The sequence below is a fragment of the Microcaecilia unicolor genome, chromosome 12 (assembly GCF_901765095.1).
Source record: "Microcaecilia unicolor chromosome 12, aMicUni1.1, whole genome shotgun sequence".
In the NCBI taxonomy this organism is placed as follows: domain Eukaryota; kingdom Metazoa; phylum Chordata; class Amphibia; order Gymnophiona; family Siphonopidae; genus Microcaecilia; species Microcaecilia unicolor.
Genome location: NC_044042.1, coordinates 63,340,438 through 63,362,594, shown reverse-complemented (window position 1 = coordinate 63,362,594; position 22,157 = coordinate 63,340,438). Strand labels below are relative to the sequence as shown.

General features: G+C 43.5%; 1 protein-coding gene across 4 annotated transcripts in view; it reads left to right on the top strand.

Moving 5' to 3' along the window:
• The window catches only part of STT3A (STT3 oligosaccharyltransferase complex catalytic subunit A), an 87,700-nt gene that overhangs the window by 45,875 nt on the left and 19,668 nt on the right, over window positions 1-22,157 (top strand). For all 4 annotated transcript variants that reach the window (XM_030220742.1, XM_030220741.1, XM_030220740.1 and 1 more), the window contains 3 exons: window positions 3,832-4,012; window positions 15,954-16,109; window positions 20,823-20,914. In XM_030220742.1, the coding sequence (XP_030076602.1) occupies window positions 3,832-4,012; window positions 15,954-16,109; window positions 20,823-20,914 (429 nt within the window). The remainder of the gene's footprint in view (window positions 1-3,831; window positions 4,013-15,953; window positions 16,110-20,822; window positions 20,915-22,157) is intronic.

The window sequence follows — 22,157 nt, the reverse complement described above, 5'->3', positions numbered from 1 at the left end:
TCAATTTTCTCTGCTAAGAAATGAAATGCATCTTTGCATTAGTTTACATTTTTACTTTTTTTCCACTGATAAACAGGACTGAGTTGGGCCCACAAGACAGTTACTTCATTGCATGTTTCCAAAATGTACTAGCTCTCCCAGAAACATAGTGTAAAGTTTTGAGTATGCACAGCCCATCCTGCATCTGCATACAGCATTGTCCTCAGCTCCTCAGTTTTGATTTTTTTTTCTGCTGTGCTGACCAGGACACAAAAGTAAAACTCCCCTAAGGGGTGGGTTTTTTTTGTCATTTTTTCTTTTCTTTTTTCTAAAATTTAAAATTTTTTGCCATGTCATTAAAGTGAGAGGGTTTTGGCCCTGCTCACAATGTGTCAGAAAAAAACCTGAATTTTGGCATTCATTTTAAGTTCTAACCTGCTTGGGCTGTTACACAGAATGCAAGAATTGTACTTGCATGTCTCCATGAACCTGAAAAGACTGTCTCAACTGTCCAGATTCATTGTGAATCTGAGAGAGGACAGGTCTGCCAAGAAACACCTAGCTGCCTGCCTGGGGTTACCCTGCAGCCACTTAGAGGGTCTATCCCCAGTACAGCTGCCTAGTACAGCTCAGGTCAGCCTGCACCTGCCACTTCTGTACACTAGCACCCTTCTCCCACAGACTGTGTCACAACCGCCTCTGGGCAAGTCTCCCGCTCTCAAATTACCCCAGTGATTCCCGGGTTGCTGGGGCCACACCCTCAGTAGTCTCACAGTTCCTAGAAAGCACTCACAGACCCAACACACAAACCACCAGGATTCTTTCAGTCCAGACAGAGAGGCAGTAAGCTAAAATATTGTTTGTCTTTTAAAATTTGAACAGTGGAACAAAATAGTGCAATTAGCAAACAATAACAGGTAACTGAAATATGGATCAATTATAACACTAATTTAAATATCTGTTTACTTCCTAAATAATACTTGGGGAGATCAGGACACATGTAGGTGTTCACCAGTTATCAAATATAACTGGGTTTTTTTGCAGGCCTTCAGCAAAGAGCGTTCGCGCTTGCGCGCTCTCTCTCTCTGCACTTCTAGATTAATAAAGGCAATTTTACAGGCTTAAAACACGCTGTCCTGTCACAGGCTCCCATACAGAAAGAACAAAAGAGAGGCCCCTCTGTGCTGCAGTTAACTAATTCTCCACTCGTTCCCCAATGATCAGAAGCAAACGCAGGTGGTAGAAGCTATTAATGCTGTTCTAGTGCCCGCGTTTGCTCCCCAGCTCTGACCACAAGAAGCATAAGCATGCAAAACAGGGCATTACCTATACCTCCCCAATGCTGAGCAGGCAGCGCACCAAACATTGGTGCTGCTCCCATGGCAAGCCCTACGCCAGCTCAGAGTTGGCATTAGGGTTTGCCGAACATTGGGAAGGAATGGGGAGCCCTGTCCAGCATGCATTTGCATGCTTACAGGCCCTGCACCTCACCTCCCCAGACATGGGCTGGAGGTCCAGTGGACCTGTAGCCCCCCCCCCCCCCCCCACACACTTAATTCCCCCTGTCACAGAAAACAATGTCCCTGGTGGCCTAGTGGGCAACCCTACCCCCACCTGCCTAGTGCCCCCCCCCCCCCCCCAAAATCCCTCCTCCTGTACCTTTAGAAGGGAGGAAGAAGTAGCACTCCTTCCTGGGACGCCACATTTGAAATGGTGGCATCCTGACCAGTGCATCCTGGGATGCACTGGGGGGACTTCAATACTCTTATTTGGTATTGATTCACTGGGCAGGGCAGGATGCTGCCATTTTGATGGTGGTGCCCCAGGAGGGTGGAATGGTACTCTCTCCTCCCCTCTAAAGGTACAAAGGGGTTTTGGGGGCACGAGGCCACTAGGGCAGTTGGGGGTAGGGTTGCCTACTGTTCCACCAGGGACATTTATATTTTTTGGGGGGGTGGGGGGGTAAAGTGGCTAGAGGTTCACCAGACCTCCAACCTGCGCCCTTGTGTGTGGGGGAAAAGACCACTAGGCTACCGGACCGCCAGCCCTTTATGTGCGGGGGATGGGGGAACCTCCTGTTTGACAGGTCCAGGTTTTTTTTTTTGGGGGGGGGGGCATCCCAGACCTTTCAAACAACTTCTGCAGGGAGGATTGTTCTTTGAGCATATGCCCAGGTACAATCCTCCAGAATTCTCCCTGTGATCAAAACTAATAGCATAAATTTGTATGCTATTAATTTTGATCATTGGGACTTTAATCCCTGCGCTGTTACAGCGCTGTTCAGAAAAGCACAGGGAATTTGATCATCGGCCTCTCGGAGCTTTCAACAAAACTGTCGTCCACTTCCCAGAGCAGTAGCTTTAAATGTCCAGCTGCCGACAGGTCCCACTGAAACTGAAGAATATCTCCTTGAAGGTTTTCATGCCAAAAATGCAACTGCTTTCTGAGTGCGCTCTCAGGCCTGTCGGGGAAAGTGTAATTCTCGACCCCTTCCAAAGCACATAATAAGCAGATGCTGTGAGGTTCGTCAATTGGTATTTCCCAACTGAAGACCTGCACAGTTGTCTCCAGCGCAGTCTACTGCGTTAGAGCATCTGTATTAAATCAGGCACAGTCAGTAGCAAACAAATCTTCTTGTCTTAGTACCCCTTCCAGAACAACCACATTCTTTGCTGTATGAGATGCACAAGTTTGTTAGGGGGTATTGCGAGAACTTGCCAAATGTCCAGTATCAGAAGATCAGTGCAACACTACCTCAATCTACTGGCTTAATTTCCTCACAGAGAGACACTTCCTCTCCTCAAGATCCCATAGGCTGTCTACTGTTTGTTTCAGATTCAGATCCTGGTTGAAGTTTATAAATGCTCCAAAGGCTATTGTTACAGTGCCAATTCATGTACTTCTGAAAGACCAATAACTTCATATGTATCAAACTCCAGTTACTGGGAGTGTCTTTCTTCATGTTCAATTGTAAAGCGCTGCGTACGACTGGTAGCGCTATAGAAGAGATTTATAGTAGTAGTAATAGTAGTGTAGAAGTAGCCTAATGGTTAGTCTAGTGGCCTGAGAACCAGGGGAACCGCGTTCGACTCAGGGCAAGTCACTTAACCCTCCATTGCCTGAAATACAAAATAAGTACCCGTACATAATATGTAAACTGCTTTGATTGTAACCACAGAAAGGCAGTATATCAAATCTCATCCCTTTTCCCTTTCTGTCCTGCCTATCTCCAAGATAATGGATGTGAAATATAAGGTCCAGCCAGCACTTGATTTTTGTAAAGTCCAGTTCTAACATCTCCCTCATGGTCAAGGCAGACATGGAGAAAGCAAAAAAGAACAGAGTTTTCCCAATATTACCACTTCTCTTGGATCATTTAGGCAAGAAGGTGTTCCGGAAGCAGTGCTTTCTGACTGTGTTGCAGTTTATCAGCTTTACATACAGTTGAGCATCCCTGAGCTTGAAAATCACCCAGTTCTAGGCCAGCGCTGCTGCTTGATGGAAAAAGCATGTTGCTTAGTTGTAACAAGTGTTTTCCAAAGACAGCAGGATTGATCAGACTCTGAGGAGCTAAGGAATCTGCTATGCGTGGGAAGGGCCATGAATGCTTAGACCATTGCACTAGATTCTAAGCTTTGAGAGAGCTGTTCATCCCAGCAGTGTGTAATGTTGCCCAGCTGTGTTTTTGACAGATGCCTATGACCCATTATTTTGAATGTTTAATAAAGTACTTTTTTCTTTTTTTCCTCTCTTAAATCATTGATTTGAGAATATATGGAAGCAGTCTGCCTGATGATCTTTGTTTTCTCTGTCAGATATATTTCAGTAAGTCTATAATTGGTCTCTCTACAGCCTGTCCTGTCCTCTGAGCACATGGCTGCCCTTGGTGTCTTTGGTTTGTGCCAGATTCATGCTTTTGTGGATTATTTGCGCAGTAAATTGAACCCCCAGCAGTTTGAGGTGCTCTTCAGAAGTGTCATCTCTCTTGTTGGATTTGTCCTGCTCACTGTCGGAGCTGTTCTCATGCTTACAGGTAAAAATTTGCATAGATAATGCTGATATCAAGCAAACGTGATAAAAGGTAATACCTTCTGATTAGCTTTTTGGGACGGAAGACTGCCTTTACCAGCAATGTGTAGGAAATTGGTGTACTGTTTACATATATTATCTAAAAGTTCAAAAGGAAAGCTTCCTCTTAGAATCCTTAATAATCTTCTAAGCTTAATATAAAACTACTTACATAGCCACATGTACCACTTAATTCAAAGTGCTTTCCTCGTATCATATTATTTACTAGATTCTCTCCAGTTCAACTGTAGCCTGTGGCTTTAACCCTAGAACGCATGACGTTAAAAATATACATATTAACGTCATGGGGGCCTTTTAGGCCCCCATGCACATAATGTAGAAAAACACACTTAAATAACTTTCACAAGTTTATTTCAAAATTGCTCAATAAAATATGAATAGTGGACAACATTTTAATTATAATTTTTCACAGAAAACACCAAAAAATCTTTTTTTTCCCAAATTTCACGCAAAGACATGAAAACACACAAAAATGCATAGAAATCTATAGCAAACTAGCTGCAGCTACATTTTTATTCTAACTTTCTTTTCTATTATATTAGTCTTCCAAACAATTCTGACATGTTATTTTTTCAGAAGAGTGTTCTTTGCAAACAGTTTCCTTACAAGTGGAACAATATCGCTCAGTTTTCCTCTCTATGTTTCTTGGACACATGAAACAACGCTTTCGTTTTCTTTCTCCTGGCTCTGGAGTAATCTGAAACTGTACGCCACACCGTTTCATTGCTTCTTTAGTTTTCTTTGGCAAGCATTTCAAGTCGCTTCGCTCTATCATGTGAGGTATTACAAGTTCATGACAAAGGTCCTTCAAGAATAAGCGTCTCCTGTCCTTCCTCTGTGCATGAAATTCAGGATGAGTTTCTGTATAAATAATGAATGAATTTAGGGCTGCTACATCAAGCATATTTGAAAATAGTACTACAGGCCATCGTTTTGTTTGCCTCTTACACGAATATTCTCCCACCATCTCATCCATTTTATCTACACCTCCTTTTGTTGCATTGTAATGCAGGATGATTTCTGGTTTCAATTTTTGGTTATTGCTGTCAACACTGCAATCGTGATGCATGGTACTGAGTAAAATTACAGATTTCTCCTTCTTTGCCTTGTAAGATACCAAAGTCGCTTTGTTATTGAATCCAAAGACACTCTCATAAAGTGCTCGCTGACGATTGTGTTTGAGTGCTGCTGGAATTTCTCATCTGTTTTGCTTTATAGTACCAACAAGTGTAATAGCTTTTGCAAGCAGAAAATTGCCTAGTTCAACATTGGTGAAATAATTGTCCATGGTGATGTTTCTACCTGAATTGAATATTGGAACAGCAAGAGTTTTGACTATTTCAGACCCCAGATCCTTCTGTACTGGTGCACCAACCTCTTTGCCACAGTAGATTACGCCATTTATGCCATAATAATTTGCAGAATCACACATCCAGAAGATTTTTATACCGTACTTGGCTGGCTTGCTGGGCATGTATTGTATGAATTTGCAGCGTCCTCTGAACGGTACAAGTTGCTCATCTACAGTAACATTAGTACTAGGATTGTAAAGTTTTGTGCAATTTTTGATAAATATGTTCCAGATATAACTGATAGGGGCTAATTTGTCTGTTTCAAACCTCGCTGCACGAGTTCGCTTATCATCAAAGCGAATGATCCTTCTAATTTCCTCATATCTGCCCACTGACATTGTCGCCTTATAGTGTGGATCAGAAAGTGGGTCCAGAAATAATTCTCGTATTGGGACATCATACGATTTTTGACTCCCTGCCAGCAGGAAAAGTCCAATATATGCATAAAGTTCCTCTTTTGAGATATTTTTCCAGGACTTATTTTTTGCTGAAGCGATACGTCTTCCTTCTAGGTTTGAACATAATAGGACCTCTTCTGCAATATTGTCAGAAAAATAAGTACAGAATACATCTTTAGGGGTAAAGTAACTGGGACTTCCCACAGCTCCTTGAGCCTGTCTCACAATATTGTGTATTGGAGTACGTCCGACTAATGTAGGATTACTGTCCCAAAAAACATTCGTTTTGGATGTTCTACTTATCACTTCTTGAGGATCCACTAGATTCACTTCTTCATCATCAGAAGAATCACTGGATGAGGATGTTTGATTAGCTGGTGGCAGATATTCTTCATCAGACAAAGATAGTTCACTTTCATCATCGCTTTGAAACATAATCGCTTCAATCTCTTGGTCAGTCAGACACTTGGAGGAAGACTGTGCCATTGCTGACTAGATGTTAGAAAATGAAACAGATTTCCTCTCAACAGCTTATCTTATCACAGGTCCTTCAGCAATTAGCTCACAGTGTATACTGTCCTCAGTGTTCAGAGGACCTGAGGTGATGTCATGGCCTTATCACTCCCTCCAAAAATCACATGACATCCTCACATGTTATTATCCACACCCTGGCCCCTCCACCAGCATTACTGAGTACAAATAAAGTAACTTGAGACACAAACACTTCTGAGAACATGATAAAAACAGCGGGGGCCTAAAAGGCCCCCAATTCGTACAGATGTAGTTTTCACCAAACAAGCATTGTTACACCATAATGCCTATGAAAAAAAATTATATGAACAACTGGATATTATCAACAATGACATACTTGAGGAATACCTTGAGTTTCAAAATTCTAACTAAAGTAATTTTGCAGATAATAGCAAAAATGTAAGCATGGGGGCCTAAAAGGCCCCCAATATGCGTTCTAGGGTTAAACAGCAAACTTACATTAACAGCATACTGCCTTTACATGCAGCTGATGGAACTTTCTTAGTTGCTTCTCCTGGCTTTCTTGTCTTAAAGCACAATAAATATTAAACCTTACTTTCCTTATCCTCTGCAGCAAATGAATCCAGAAACTGATGGGTTGTGTCCATCTACCTGCAGGTGGAGATGGAGATTACCAAACTGAAGGCAGTGGTACCAGACTGCCAGCCCCTCCTTCATTCAGTTTATCTCGATCTCCAGCAGGTGGTAGTCCTAACCTCTTAAGTCTTCACTGATTGTTATTAAAGAGGACTGCATCACATTGACTGTTCTTTCAGAAGACAATATTAAATAGGAGTTCTTCAAGAAGACAAAACACTTACTACAACAAAAAATCCCATTATTATTACAGAAGATATTAGCCTTATAACAAGTCATACTCACAACAAAAATCAGAGACGGTCTAGACAATCAAATCAACTACCAAGGGAAAGAAAGTCACAAAAGAATGTACAACAGCGGCAATCTAACAAACTGTCTCCTAATTTTTGACCATTGTTGCCAAATACAAATGCTAATAATAATAATAATAATAAATAGTTCTTCCAGTAGGGGGCAGATTAAAGAACTGTTTTCAGCAGTGGTCCTTAATAACCTATTCTAGTTCATTACATTCTTTTCACATGTCCTTTGTAATGCCTTTCATAATGTAAGTAGTTATGATCATCACAATTTATAATACTGTTCCTACATTTCCTTGTTTTTACTGTATTCTTTACCATGTAAGATGCTTTCTTTTACTATGTAAGCCGCACTGTACCTGCTGTATGTGGGAAAGAGCGGGGTACAAATGAAATAAATAAACCACAGGCAAATGGGTGCTCAACATTATAAAAAATTGGATATTCTTTAAATTTTGAATTTTCCCCTCCTCTTTATTTACCCCCAGAGCCTCAGACATTTTACACTCATTGTGACAAATTGGAACAAGAAGTCCATCTCCTTCAATCCAATGCAAGAGATCCATCATCCCAGTCTTCAATGGGGCTTCTATTCCAAGTATTTCATAATCCCCTCAAAATTAGGTGGCTCGAGATCTGTTCTAGATGTTTGCGATCTGATCCAGTATATCAAAAAGGAAGACTTTCAAATGAAGTCCTTAGCCACTATTCTCCCTCTCCTAATGAAGAACAGCTGACTTGCTTTGATAGATTTGCAAGATGCATACTTGCACATTCCCATTCATCCATCTATCGAAAATATTTGAGATTCGTCCTCAAAGGAAAAATTTACCAGTAGACAGTTCTACCCTTTGGCCTATCTTCAGCACCCAGACTGTTTACCAAAGTGGTGGTGACAGTAGCTGCATATCTGCAAAGACAAGAAATACTAATCTTCCCCTATTTAGAAACTGGCTGTTAGCAGCTCAATCCCAGCAAGAAGTCTCTATATCCCTCCAAAAGACAATTCATCCTCTTTCCATTCTGGGTTCCTAGTCAACTACCCTAAATCAATTCTTCTTGTGACACGATACAGTTTATAGATGAGATTATTCAGACAACAAACATGACTGCTTACCTTTCACAGGAAAGAGCACAGGTCATTCATACCATGGTATCCACTCTTTTTCAAAGTCTTCAAGCTACAGCACGGCAGCTAATAACTATTTCCTCAGCGACCCGCCAGACCGGTCAAGACGCTTGGGTTGTGCACGCCTACCAGCAGAGGGAGACTGAGAACATTAAACTTGTACACTGAATAAGTATCCTGTGCAGAACTCTATCCAGCCAGTATTTCTCAGTCTCCAGCAGAGGGCAGACGTGCACCCTGTGTAATCTGTCCAGTCTGGTAGGCTCTAATGGGCTTTTCTTACTCCTTCTCTTCTTTGGGCTTTATTTAAAGAAAAAAAAACCTGTACTGGTCTCTTCTTTGGGTGTTGCTGGGGTTCGGGTTCAGTGGGGCCTCGTTGTTACCCCGAGGGGTGTGTTACTCCCTGGTGGCCGGGTCCGTCCCACTGTCCTGCTCTCCTTTGTGGACAGCCTTGTGCCTCGGCTGCTGTCCTAGAGCGGTAGCCTTGAGTGCCTTACAGTCTGCAGTAGCGGGGCCCAAATAGAAAACACAAAAAAAGAGATGCCGGTGTGTACTAGCTGGGCTGTATGGGAGAGCCGGGACTTGTGTTGCAGGATTGTGGGCTGGGAGTGCCCAGTTTCTTTTTGGGGTTTTTTTCAGAAGGGGGTCCCAGCTAGTGTCCCCATTGTGGCTATGTCAGCGGGGTAAACTTTGTTGCCATTCCTGTGCGTGGCTTGGAGGTGCCAGGTTCTCAGTGTAAGTTTTGTGGAGAACCAAAAGCGCTGGTTGCTGCTCCTACACAGTTGACTACGGAGGTTTCCGCATTTGGGGTTGATGGGGGAGACTCAAGCTCTCAGGCAGCAGTATCAGCGGCTGTCTCATTTTCAGCGGGAACCGCTGCCATCTTAGATCCACACCAGTCTCCAGAGGCCTCTCAGTCTGCGAGGAGCACGTGTTTATCCAGTCCTGCCCTGTTGAGTGAAGGCCCCCCGGGGGATGGGTTTTCCCCTGGATTTCATGTGGTCTCTTTATCAGGCCTGGAAAATGGGACCATCTCTGCCGGACCTCCCTTGTGTGGGGAGGGGGAGGTGGCAGTGGTTCTGAAACGACCTTGTTGGATTGGGCAGATGAGGCTGAGGTCCTGTCCTTTATGCGGTCAGAAGAGGACCTCAGTGATGTTGGAGAAGAGGATCCTTTGTTTTCTGGTCAGAAGCAGGACTGTCCCTTGCCAGGGGAGGATCAGTCTGTAGTGAGGATTTTTCATAGAAAATTCTGAATTAATTTCCCAGATATCTGCTACTCTGAAATTTGAGCCGGCCGAAGCCCCGGCGGAAAAAGTGAAGCAGGTTGATCCCTTAGTAAAGGGAATTTGGCGACCTTTCCGTTCATTTCTGATGAACAAGGATCTCGGGGAGATGGTGGCTCAGGAATGGTCGTCGCCAGATACTCCTTGTAAAGTGGCTCGGAGCATGGCTAAGCTTTACCCTCTCAGGAGGACAGGGATTCCCTGAAGCCTCCAACGGTAGATGCTGTGGTGACTGTGGTTACTAAGGCCACGGCCATCTCAGTTGATGGGGGAGCGGCGCTTCACGACCCTCAAGATAGAAAATTAGAATTCTTTCTGAAGCGCAGCTTTGACCTGTCGACTCTGGCTCTGCAGGCTTCGGTCTGTGGGGGACTGGTGGCCCGGGCTTGCTTCCATTGGGCTGAAAAGCTTCTGAATGACCAGGGTTTAACAGAGCCTCCTGGGTTCAGGAGCTGGCCAAGTTGGAAATGAGTTCCTCCTCCTTGTCTGATGCTCTTTACGATTTGCTGTGAGCACCAACCAAGAACATGGCCCTGGCGGTTGGGGCTCGGCGGGCGCTCTGGCTACGGGGTTGGGTCGCGGATGCGGCCTCGAACAAGTTATGTTCTCTTCCATTTGAGGGTTCTTTGCTCTTTGTTGAAGACTTAGATTGGTGCGCGGTCTTGGGGACTCTAAGGTTCCACGTCTTCCAGAACTCCGTTCCAAGGCTAGTAGCCGGGGACGTCGATGTGTGATTATTTTTGGGAAGCTAGACGGTACAGACCTGGTAGGTCCACCGGAGCGTTTAGAGGCCGTTTCTTTCAGAGGATTCAGTCCTTTCATGTCGGACGCCGCAGAGGACATGACTCCTCTTCAGGGGGTGTCATTCCTTCTCGCACCGCTCAAAGAGGGTGCGGGGGCTTCACCTCTGGTGCAGGTAGGTGCTCGGTTGCGTCAGTTTTACAAGATGTGGGCCCAAATTATTTCAGATCCAGTGGGTGTTAGAGGTAGTTCTCGAAGGATATGTGCTTGAGTTCGACACTCCTCTTTCCGACTTCTTTCTAAAGTCTCCATGTCTTTCTCGCCTCAAGGCAGGGGCAGTTCGGGAAACTTTGCTTTGTTTGATCTTGCCGGGGGCTGTAGTGCCCGTCCTTCGTTGGGAATGGGGGACGGGTTGTTTTGCGATTTATTTCGTGGTGCCCAAGAAGGGGTCCTTCCCCCCATTTTAGACCTAAAAAGGGTCAGTGAGGCTCTAAACGTACCCTCCTTTTGGATGGGAACGTTGCACTCTGTTATTGTGGCAGTTCGGAAAGGAGAGTTCCTCACTTCTTTGGACTTGACAGAGGCCTGTGTTCACATTCCCATCACAGCAGCTCATCATTGTTTTCTTTGGTTTGCTGTCTTAGGGGGGAGCATTTTCAATTTTGTGCTGTACCCTTCAGTCTCGTGATGACTCTCCGCACTTTTTCCACAGTCATGAGAGTTGCAGCAGCTCTGCGGAAGCAAGGTATCTTAGTCCACCCTTATCTCGACGATTGGTTGATTCGGGCCAAGTCACGACCGGAGAGCGAGGTAGCGACATCGTGGATGGTGAGTTTTTTGTCTCTAGGCTGGGTGGTGAATCCAGTCAAGAGTCATTTGGTTCCGTCTCAGTCCCTGGAGTATCTGTGGGTGCGTTTCGAAACCTTGCAGGGTTGCGTGTTCCTGACTCCCACTTGGATTGCCAAGTTACAGAGTCAGATCTGTCATTTGTGAGCAGAGAAGACACCAGCAGCTCACTCTTACCTCCAGGTTCTGTTTCTGATGGCAGTGACGGTAGAGGCTGTTCCTTGGGCCAGGGCGCTTATGCGGCAGCTTCAGTTTGCCCTTCTGTACCGCTGGTCTCCTCAGGTTCAGGACTTGGAGTAGAGCTTGCCTCTGTCAGGGGCCTCCCACCATAGCCTCCGTTGGTGGCTCCACACGCCGAATCTTGTGAAGGGCATGCCCTTGGACCCTCGAGAGTGGATAGTGGTCACCACGGATGCCAGTCTGGGGGGGGGGTTGGGGGCTCATTGCCTTAGTCAGGTGGCCCAGGGTTGTTGGTTAATGGAGGAAGCTCGCTGGTCCATCAACCGGTTGGAGACTCGGGCAGTCCAGTTAGCACTTCAGTCCTTTCAGTCTCTCCTAATTGGCAAGGCCGTCAAGAGTCCTTTCTGACAACGCCACGGCCGTAGCCTACGTAAATCACCAGGGGGGCACAAAGAGTTGACTGGTGGCCGAGGAGGCAGCAGAATTGATGCACTGGGCAGAGGTGTATCTTCAGGATCTCTCGGCTGGACACGTAGCCAGGGTGGACAACGTAAGCGCGGACTTTCTCAGCAGGCACACATTGGACCCCGAGGAGTGGTTACTTCATCGTTCGGTCTTAGACCGCATCGTGATGGAATGGGGTCTGCCAAAGATGGACCTTATGGTGACAGCCGCCAATGCTCAGGTGCCTGTTTTTTTCTGTCGTTGGAGGGTTCCTCGTTCCGAGGGGATCGATGCGTTGGTCCTTCCATGACCTCCTCACGAGTTGCTGTATGTGTTTCCTCCGTGGCCTCTAGTGGGTCGAGTAGTGCAGCAAATTGAACTTCACTCAGGCCCGGTGATTCTGGTAGCTTCCAGCTGGCTTTGTCGACCGTGGTATGGAGACCTCGTACGTCTAGCAATAAAGGGGCCGTTTCCATTGGGAGAATCGGTCAGACTGGTTCAGGGTCTGATCGAAATGCCCGATCCTTCTGCATTCTCGCTTATGGCTTGGCTCTTGAGAGGAGCAGGTTAAGGAAGAAAGGATTGTCCCCCCAGAGTAGTCGACACCATGTTACGGTCGAAGAAACGTTCTACGTCCCTGGCCTGTGTGCAGGTTTGGAGACTTTTTGAGATCTGGTGCTAGTTTCGGTCCTTGGCTCGTTTGCAAACCTTGGTTGCAGAGGTGTTGGAGTTCTTGCAGGGTGGTTTTGACAAGGGACTCTCTTTCCTCCTTGAAGGTACAGGTGGTGGCCGTGGCCTGTTTTCGCGGGAAGCTTCAGGGGTTTTCCTTGGCAGCTTCCCCAGACGTAGTTTGTTTTTGAGGGGTGTTAAGCTTCGCCCTCCACTATGTCCACTGGTTCCGCCTTGGGATTTGAACTTGGTTTTAGAGGCTCTGGTGAGTCCTCATTTTGAACCTTTGGAGTCATTCTCGGTGAAAGATCTTACCCTAAAGGCTGTCTTTTTGGTAGCCATTGCCTCAGCTAGGAGGATTTCAGATCTCAGGCTCTGTCCTGTAGAGACCCTTTCTTATCTTTTTCCAAGGAGAAGTTGTTTTGTTCAGACCAGTGCCGTCTTTTTGCCTAAGGTGGTTTCCCCCTTCCATGTGAATCAGGTGATTTCCTTGCCGGTATTGGGAGATAGCTAGGGGATGTCTTGCAACATCGCCTGGCCAAGTTGGATATTTTGTCGGTTTTTGCTCCTTTATTTGCGCAGGACACAGGATTTTCAGGCCTCAGATCATCTGTTTATCTTGCATGGGGGTCCTAAGAAGGGAGCGGCCACTTCTCAGCTGACGATTTCTAGGTTGCTGAAGGAGGCTATTGCTTCAGCCTATGTGTTGAGGGGCCACGTGGTGCCTCCAGTGCTTAAGGCGCACTCCACTCAAGGGGTGGCTTCCTCCTGGGCAGAGTGCAGCTTCATCCCTCCACAGGACATTTGCAAAGCGGCAGTTTGGTCTTCTCGATATTCTTTTGTGAAGCATTATCAAATTGACGCTCAGGCAAGGGAAGACGCCAGGTTTTGGGCTGCTGTCTTCTGGTTTGCAGGGGTCCCACCCTTAGTTTTACTGCTTTGGTACTTCCCAAGCATCTTGACCGGTCTGAAGGGTCATTGAGGAAGGTGAAATTAGGCCGTAACCTGCTAATTTTCTTTCCTCTAGACCCTCCAGACCGGCAAGTACCCTCCCTGTTGTTGTCAGTGCCTAGTCTGCTTGTTCTTGTTTTTTGAGCCCATGTTCTACTGTGGCTTTCAATTTCTTATATGCTGTTCTACTGTTCTTTTAGATGCCGAGATTAATTTCTTTTGGCGTCCTCATGCAGTTCTGAGCTCGTTTGTATTCAGATTGTTTAAGCACCTTCAGTTTGAGTCGAGTTCCATGTACAGGGTTTGGGTTTCTTTTTCTCTTCCTTCCTTCTTTCTTTCTCTGCTTTATCAGTATACTGGCTGGATAGAGTTCTGCACAGTATACTTATTCAGTGTACAAGTTTAGTGTTCTCAGTCTCCCTCTTCTGGTAGGCGTGCATAACCCAAGCATCTTGACCGGTCTGGAGGGTCTAGAGGAAAGAAAATTAGCAGGTAAGGCCTAATTTCACCATTGGGCAACATCGCTGCGGTTGTTCAGGTGGTCCTCATGGCAAGACTTCACTCTATAATGACATCTCAAATCAAATTGGTCTCAGCGAACTCAGTTTCTTTCACTCATTATCCATCTTCAAGAAATAAAGCGGTCTCTTCCTTTGGTGGCATCACACAGACAAGAAGATGGATGTTCCATCCTCCCTGTCGATCGATAACCCTTACTACAAATGCATCAACAACTGGTTGGGGAGCTCATGTCCATCATTACCAAACTTGAGGACTGTGGTCCTTCCAGGAATAGTCTTATCACATCAATTTTTTAGAACGTCGAGCAATCAGATATGCACTCCAAACTTTTCAGAATCAATATCAAGTAGTCCTTATTCAATAAGTGACAATGTTTTACATAAACAGGGAGGCACAGGATCCAAGAGACTGTCAAGAAACTTTACAAATTTGGAAACTAGCACTTCAAATCAGCACCTTTGTCGTTGCCACTTACCTACCTGGTGTTCAGAAAGAGACAGCAGACAAACTAAGTCGACAAAAACAGCTCTATGAATGGTCCTTAAAGACTACGATTATGCTCAACCTTTTCAGCACATGGGGAACTCCACTGATCTTTTTGCTTCACAAGTCAACAAGAAATGCATTCAGTTTTGCTGCAAACTTCCAGCGCAAAACAGACTGACATCAGATGCATGTGTACTAACTTGGAAGCATCGGTTCCTTTATGCATTTCCTCCTCTTCCACTCATCCACAGAACTGTCCAGAAGATCTTGCAGGGGAAACCAAAACTCATCCTTATATCTCCAGACTGGCCACATAACCTATTACAGTAAATGTCAATCCAACCTTCACTCTGTCTTCCTCAACACTCAGATCTCATCACCCAGAAAAAAAGGAGCTCTTCATCATCCAAATTTGAGTTCGCTAGCTCTAACATCCTGGCTGCTGTACCTGAAATAGACCAGCTATTCTCTTTTTCTCCAGCTGTTCTGTATGTTTTGTTAGCAGCCAGAAAGGAATCCACTGGAAAATAACTGGGAGTATTTGAGGAAGATTTAATATTTTAATTTTCAGTTTCCCCTGAAGCCATTCAGTTGGTGAAACTTGGATCCGGGTTGGGATATCAAATATGAACTTACTGAGCAAATAAAAAAAAGCTATAAAGAAGATTCTTGCCAAATCTGTCGGAGCACAGGCTTTCTATTGAGAAATATGTTGCAAAGTGGAAAGAAGTGAAGTTGCTGAGCGCTAGAGACTTAGAACAATAAGATAAGCTATTCCGTGTTACAACTTTGAATTAGAAGCCGATGTGCGATGATGGATAGTAGTGGCTGTATGAGGTGGTATATTCACATTTAAGTTGTTCAAATGAAGTTTCTGAGCACATCACATTATTATTTTTAAAGGGTTTTATAAAATGTGTGAAGCAGATCTGGTTTTATGTTATAGTATTGAGTTTTGTTTCAGATCACAATTAACTATTTAGACTCCCAGCTTCTAGTTGAATACTAGATATTGCATGCCAGGCCTAATCCAAGCACCAGCATTGAAGATCCAGGTCTTAAGCTAGTGCCAGCAGATATAACTGCCCAGATAAAGTTAGCGCAACCTTATTTCTGTCCTAACTTTATCTAGGCAGTAACCCAGTTAGCCAGTCCCCATCTCCACCCTAATTCCATCTTCAGACCACCCCAGCGCTAATGATGCCGCAGCAGTCTTAGCTGATATTCAGCAGCACTAATTGGTTAAGTGGCCAGCAGATTTTAACCAGGTAAGAGCCTTTCAATTCAGTAAAATCCCACTGAATAACTACCTCAGTGTGCTTTTAAAACAACTCTTCTATTACTTCAGGTTCAAAATTCACTTCAAAAGCAAAATATCTTCATTATGAACCAGTATCTAAGGGATCTGAGATACAGTACTATCATAGATCTTGTCATATTTTTCTGTTTCAGGTAAAATCTCTCCCTGGACTGGACGATTCTATTCCCTCCTGGATCCTTCGTATGCCAAGAATAATATTCCCATCATTGCATCTGTCTCTGAGCACCAGCCCACCACCTGGTCTTCTTACTACTTTGATTTACAGCTCCTTGTCTTCATGTTCCCAGGTATGTTTCTTACTACTTACCTTTAAAGACCAAAAATTTTCTTTTAAGGATCTAAAAATTGCAAAAGTTAGGCATAGATGCTCCAGATAACCAGCATTTGGCTCTCTGGTTTCTGCAATTTGGTGGTGTAACCAACATTTTCAGCTTTAAGAATCCAATTAGCAAAATCACCATCAGGTTATATAAGAGGCTAGAATAATGAAGTTGTAAAAACTATATTTACTATTGTTGCTGTTATCATTGTATGATTATTTTTCTCATATATTTAATTGATTGGTTTGTTTGCTGACCTCATGTTTTAACTCAAGACTCCACCCCCTCGTGTTTTGGCTGTTTCTTGTTGTGCTTTTATTAGAAGCAGGAGCATCCACTGTGTGTTCCTAAAGAGCTATGTACATATGATAGTGTCATATAAATGCTTTATGTTGGTCTGTACGTTGAACTTGGTTTTTAAGTGTTTTGTGGAATTGTGTATTTTGAGGGTAATTCTATAACATTGTGCCTATTCGGAGGTTATTTTATAAAGAAAATTATTCTCGCTACGTGCCCCCGTTATAAAACTATGCAGGAAGCTGAGTTTGGTAGCTCGGAAGTGCATTATGCAATATTGGACCTCTCCAGATGAGCCGGCTTACTGGCACTGGCGAAATCAAGTGCACCTTTTAGCCTCTTGGGAGGCTAGAGACTCAAAACGATCACCCAAACGTAGAGCACAATTTCTCCAGATCTGGATGCTGTATCTGCAAGTTCTAAGCCCAAGGGGACATAGCTTGCTTCTTAATGCCTGATAAAGCTGAAGAGAAGCGGTGGGGGAATGGAATATGCCTGGAGCTGGAAAGTGAGACAGGACCGTTCGCTGCTTGCTGCGGGGGGGGGGGGGGAGGTAGGTGGGGGGTAGGAGAGGGAGTAGTTAGGGAGTAGGCTTGGGGGATCGTGTGTTATGGTGGAGATACGGATCTGGTAATAAATTACTGTTGCGGGGAACCATGAACATGATCCGATATTTCTAGGTCAATGAGAAGTTCCTTTTGACGGAGCCTGGATATCGAGTAGATGGGTGAACGGACACATGTCTTAGCACTTCCTGAACATTATCATTAAGCCCCTGCAACTGGGGGGTGGGTTGGAAGCCCGGGGGGGGGGGGGGGGATAAACAATAAAAGTTTGACCCTGTTTAAAAGTTGGGTGATCTACGCATTGTTCTGTAATATCGTCATTATTATTGTGATGTACCATATTGAGGTGTCAATAAAACAGTTGAAACATATAAAGAAAATTATGCACCTGTTTCTCTTTATGGAATACTAGTGTAACAAGTCAAATATGCGCCTATATTTTAGGTACCAGCACTTACATCTGTCATACAGCTGATAGTTCTCACACCTAGGTTGTGAAAGTGCATGCAGAGATTATAGTATTCCTTTTCTTACCAGACCAGTCCAGTCTTGAGTTTGTGCCATCCTACCAGCAGGTGAAGACTGAGAATCTAATCAGTTGTGATATTATAGTTTTAGAATCCTGTGCAGCAGCTTGGCCAGTCAGTATTTCTGAGTCTCCAGCAGGTGGTAGGTGTGGCAATCCTGTGAATTCTGCAGTGCTCTGGTAGAAATAGGTCAAGCCAACAAAGTTTCATCTTCAGATGCTACATTATGTTACTATCACAAAAACATTTACTTGGACAAATATGAATTTAGGCAGATGTCATGCTGATCCATTTTTAGTTCGTTACTGCAGTAAAGCAGTATCCATGGATCTTGCTAGGAAAATTTCTTACATCAGTAGATGTCAACAGGAAATTAAACCTGGCCAGAAAGTTTGTCCCAAGTGTTTAACATCAGCTTCTGCAGCAAGTTCTACTGTAGCAGAATATGAAGAAGAAACTTTATTTGAAGAGGCTGATATTAACATGAGTCTAACTGCTTTTGGGTGCAGTCCGATGAAACCTGGAAAAGTAAGCAGAAGAGATCATGTTGGCTACGACAAAAGAAAATGTCAGCAAACAAAAACGTTGAAGATAAAATTTGGCCATGTACTGGAAGTTGAAACAGAAGATCTACAACCAGAGTCAGTGCGAAACTGCACAAAATGTTCTGATCTGGATGAAATAATTAAAAACAGGAATGATACAGTTGCTAAGTCCTCTAAAAACAGGAAGATTCGGATACTGACAATGGTACCTTCAAGCTGGACAATAGAGAAAACTGCTGAAGAATTTGGAGAAACGTGTAGTTAAGAAAACTCAAAAGTTACGGAAAACTACTGGTTTCATGGCCGAGCCCGAATGCAGTAAAGGTAAAGAACTGTCATCTGAAGTGTTGTCTAAAGTGTCCAAATTTTATGAGGTTGATATTTCCCAAATGTGACCTGGAAAGACTTTGTCTCCATGAAGATCGATGATGAACACGTCTATAAGCAGAAAAGACCGCTTCTAGAGAATCTTTATGAACTATACAAAATATATTTAAGCAGGAGACGAATGGAATGTACAAGATTGGAATTTCTAAATTTTTTGAATTGCGATCACGTTGGTGCTTTATTGTTGGTGCTAAAGGAGCTCATTCAGTGTATGTTTGCCAGGTTCACTAAAATGTCAAACTACTGTTGTCAGCCATCAGTGAAGTGAAGTTAGATTTAATTGGTGCTAGAACTGTCCAGGCAAAGCAGCTCTCCACAGTTAATCTTCTTCAAGTTTCACAGTACTTCGATTTGGAAGAAGGTGATGAAATGCCATTCAAGCAGTGGGGCCACACAGATCGCACAACAATATTCACAAGAGAAGTCTGTTGAGAACTTTATCAACATACTCTTCAGCTAGATCAATTATCTCACTGTGCATCACTACATGACTACAGCTCAAGCTCCCTTTCTCAAGAGTAGTAAAGAAAATTTGAAAGCAGACACAGCCTTAATTCTGCCAGTCTTCTCTGAGAACTACTCAGTTGTTGTCCAGGAATTCCATTCAGGGTTTTTACTGGGAAAACAGGCAAGCAACACTCCATCCTGTTGCTGTTTACCACATGTCAAATGAGGTCCTGGAATGCATCAAGAAAATGCAGATATAACTTTACGCAATTGAAGGGTCCTGCGTGGTCATTTTCCTGGCCAAGCCACAGAGATGGATGTTTGGGTACCTGTTATCTATGTGCTCATGACTGTTGATGCTCTGACTGCAGCTGGTCACAGGGTCCACCTGAACAAGGGAGATAAAGTTTTTTTAACTTTACACAGCTTTTAAAGCTGAGCACTTTCACTAACTGTTACTGGACTGTTGAATTGATGCAGTTGCTTGTGATGTCTGTGAAAACTAAACCTGTCTGCAAAGATATTGCTGATGACAATTGTTCAGAATTTGGAATTTTTGCAATTATTTTTGTTATACATGGCTTGGGAGAAGCAAAATGAAACTGGCAATAAAATGAACGGATTTTTCTTCCACTTTCTAATGATGCAAAGATAATTTTTGTACTACTTGAGCCACATGATGAAAGTTGCCTCTGAAGTGAACTCACAGAGTATGACAATTTTCAGTGAGGCATATCAAGAAAACTATAGCTTCCAGCTGCACAAAATTAACACATATTGGTCATTTTAACCAGTGTAATTAACAGATAAAATATGAAAGTTTTTCTGTAATATTTTTGGCACAGTGGTTTGCTGAAAATGGCATTTTATTTATTTTATTTATTTATTGCACTTGTATCCCACATTTTCCCACCTATTTGCAGGCTCAATGTGGCTTACAAAGACCTGTTATGGCAACGCCATTCCAGGGTAAAAGATACAGTTGATGTTACAAAAAGGTTAAGGATGACAGAAAAGAACTAAGCAAACAGTAATAGAGAGAAGACTTTTAAGGGTTGAGTGTTGAAGTGTTGCCATTTAGCTATGGATTCTCGTGGTAGGCTTTGTTGAAAAGAGGTTTTCAGAGATTTGCGAAAATTAGTTATTTCATTAATTATGTATTGTAAGACACATTGAGCCTGCAAAGAGGTTGGAAAATGTGGGATACAAATGCAATAAATAAATAAATAAATTGTTTTCAAGCTAGTTGGTAGTTCATTCCACTGCTGAGTGCTCATGTAGGAAAAGCTGGTCGCATGTATTAGTATTTTAATCCTTTACAGCTGTTGAAGTGTAGATTAAGAAATGTGCGGGCAGATCTTTTAGCATTTCTGGGAGGCGGGTCCATGAGGTCTACCATGTAGGCCGGGGCATCTCCGTAAATGATTTTATGAACAATCGTTATTTTGTTATGTGAGATCAAATCAGATCCAATTTTTGACCATTCATATCTCAGAAATCATGTGCCCCAGCTCAAGATGGGTTGCAGTTTCTGAATGTACACAAAATTCTGAATAAGTGATGCAGAGTTCACAACTGTAGGATACTTAGTGGCAGAGTTGAGACCTAAAAGGTGCCCAAACTGTCACTCCCCTCCTCCCTGGTTGAATATAAAGCTGATATCGAGAAAACCATTGAAGCTAGAAATCTGAAAGTTTTGCAGTTTTTCATCTTATATATTGGTCTCCATTTTGGTAGATTATTATTGATTTCTGGAATGGTGAGGTGGGGAGGTTTCCAAATTTTGGTTGAATTGACATGGAATGACCCAATAATGAGGAGGTAGTCAGACATTCTAAACAGTTGAAGTAAATGTCTGTCTTTTAGGCTGAGCTACTGTGCTTAATTGTTTTCAATATCCTTTCTTTGCAGTGGGTCTTTATTACTGCTTCAATAACCTGTCAGATGCCAGGATTTTTATCATTATGTATGGAGTGACCAGCATGTACTTCTCTGCTGTTATGGTGAGAGCTGCCACTTGAGGAACAAGTTGAAGTTTACAAATAAAATGCTATTGTCATGAAATGTCTAGCACCCACCTGGGGCTAACCCAGCGGCCAACTAAAGGGTCTGTCCCAGCACTGTTCAGGCCCGCCTGAACCTGTGCACATGTTCTACACTGGCATACTCTCCACCCCACAGCACTAGGTTTCTCTTGCCTCTGGGTGAGTCTCCCACCCACAAGTTAATTCCCCGGTGGTTTCTAAGGACACTGGGGCCACAATCCCAAGGGTCCCACGGTTCCTAGAAAACAAGTACAGACCCAAAACACAAATCACCAGGATTCCTAGTCAGTCCAGGACAACAGAGTTAATAAACTAATAGGTTTATTATTAGAAAAGTGGAACAGTTAAAAAAAAGGTATAAATAGCAAACAATAACAGGTAAATTAACAGATATCAACATTAAAACTAGCTAGACACTTTTACTACCTGAGTAATATCTAGGGAGTTCAGGAAAATAACTGCTCACAAGTTTTTGAACAGGGTCTCAGTGCAGAGATCTTTATTCTCCAAACTCCTTCTCTGAGACTATGAATTTCAAGCACATACTGGCTAGATTTTGAACTTCAGGACCAATCAGAGCCCAGAGCCTTAACACTGAGGGGGTATTTGGCCAATAGCAGTGCAGATTACCTTCCCTCAGGGCTTAAGCTGGAAGGACAACAGTCACCTCTGCAACAGCTTTAAAGCAGAGGACAGACACCACCTGCTGGCCAAACAAGGGTAATACGTGTCATAAGAATAACATTACCAATCACAAGCATGAAAATCCCCTGTTTCGCCACAGCAATAAATGCTAGTGAATGTATACAGTGACTATGGATATCTTTTGATTAATTGTAATAAAACACTGTATGGTAAGTGCCTCAAGTAGTTATTGCACAGACTTTGTTGTTACTGCATGTTCATTTTTACAGTTAATGTGACTAGTAAAAACTCTTTACCACACTTTAGTAAAGTTGACCCTTAGTAAAGGAATAATCTCCTGTTTGAACATTACCTCTTCTAATAAGCAATTGGTGACAGTTCCTTAATGTACAGAGGCAAAGTTACTAATGAAATCCAAACCAGAGCTTTTCAGTAGCAGGAGCACATCTGTGCAGTTCTTACCACAAAATGTTAGGGAAGATACTGTCTTTTTTGACTTTCCTCTCCCAACCTCCCATTAGCTTACTAAGCTATTGTATGGGACCAAAGGATGCCA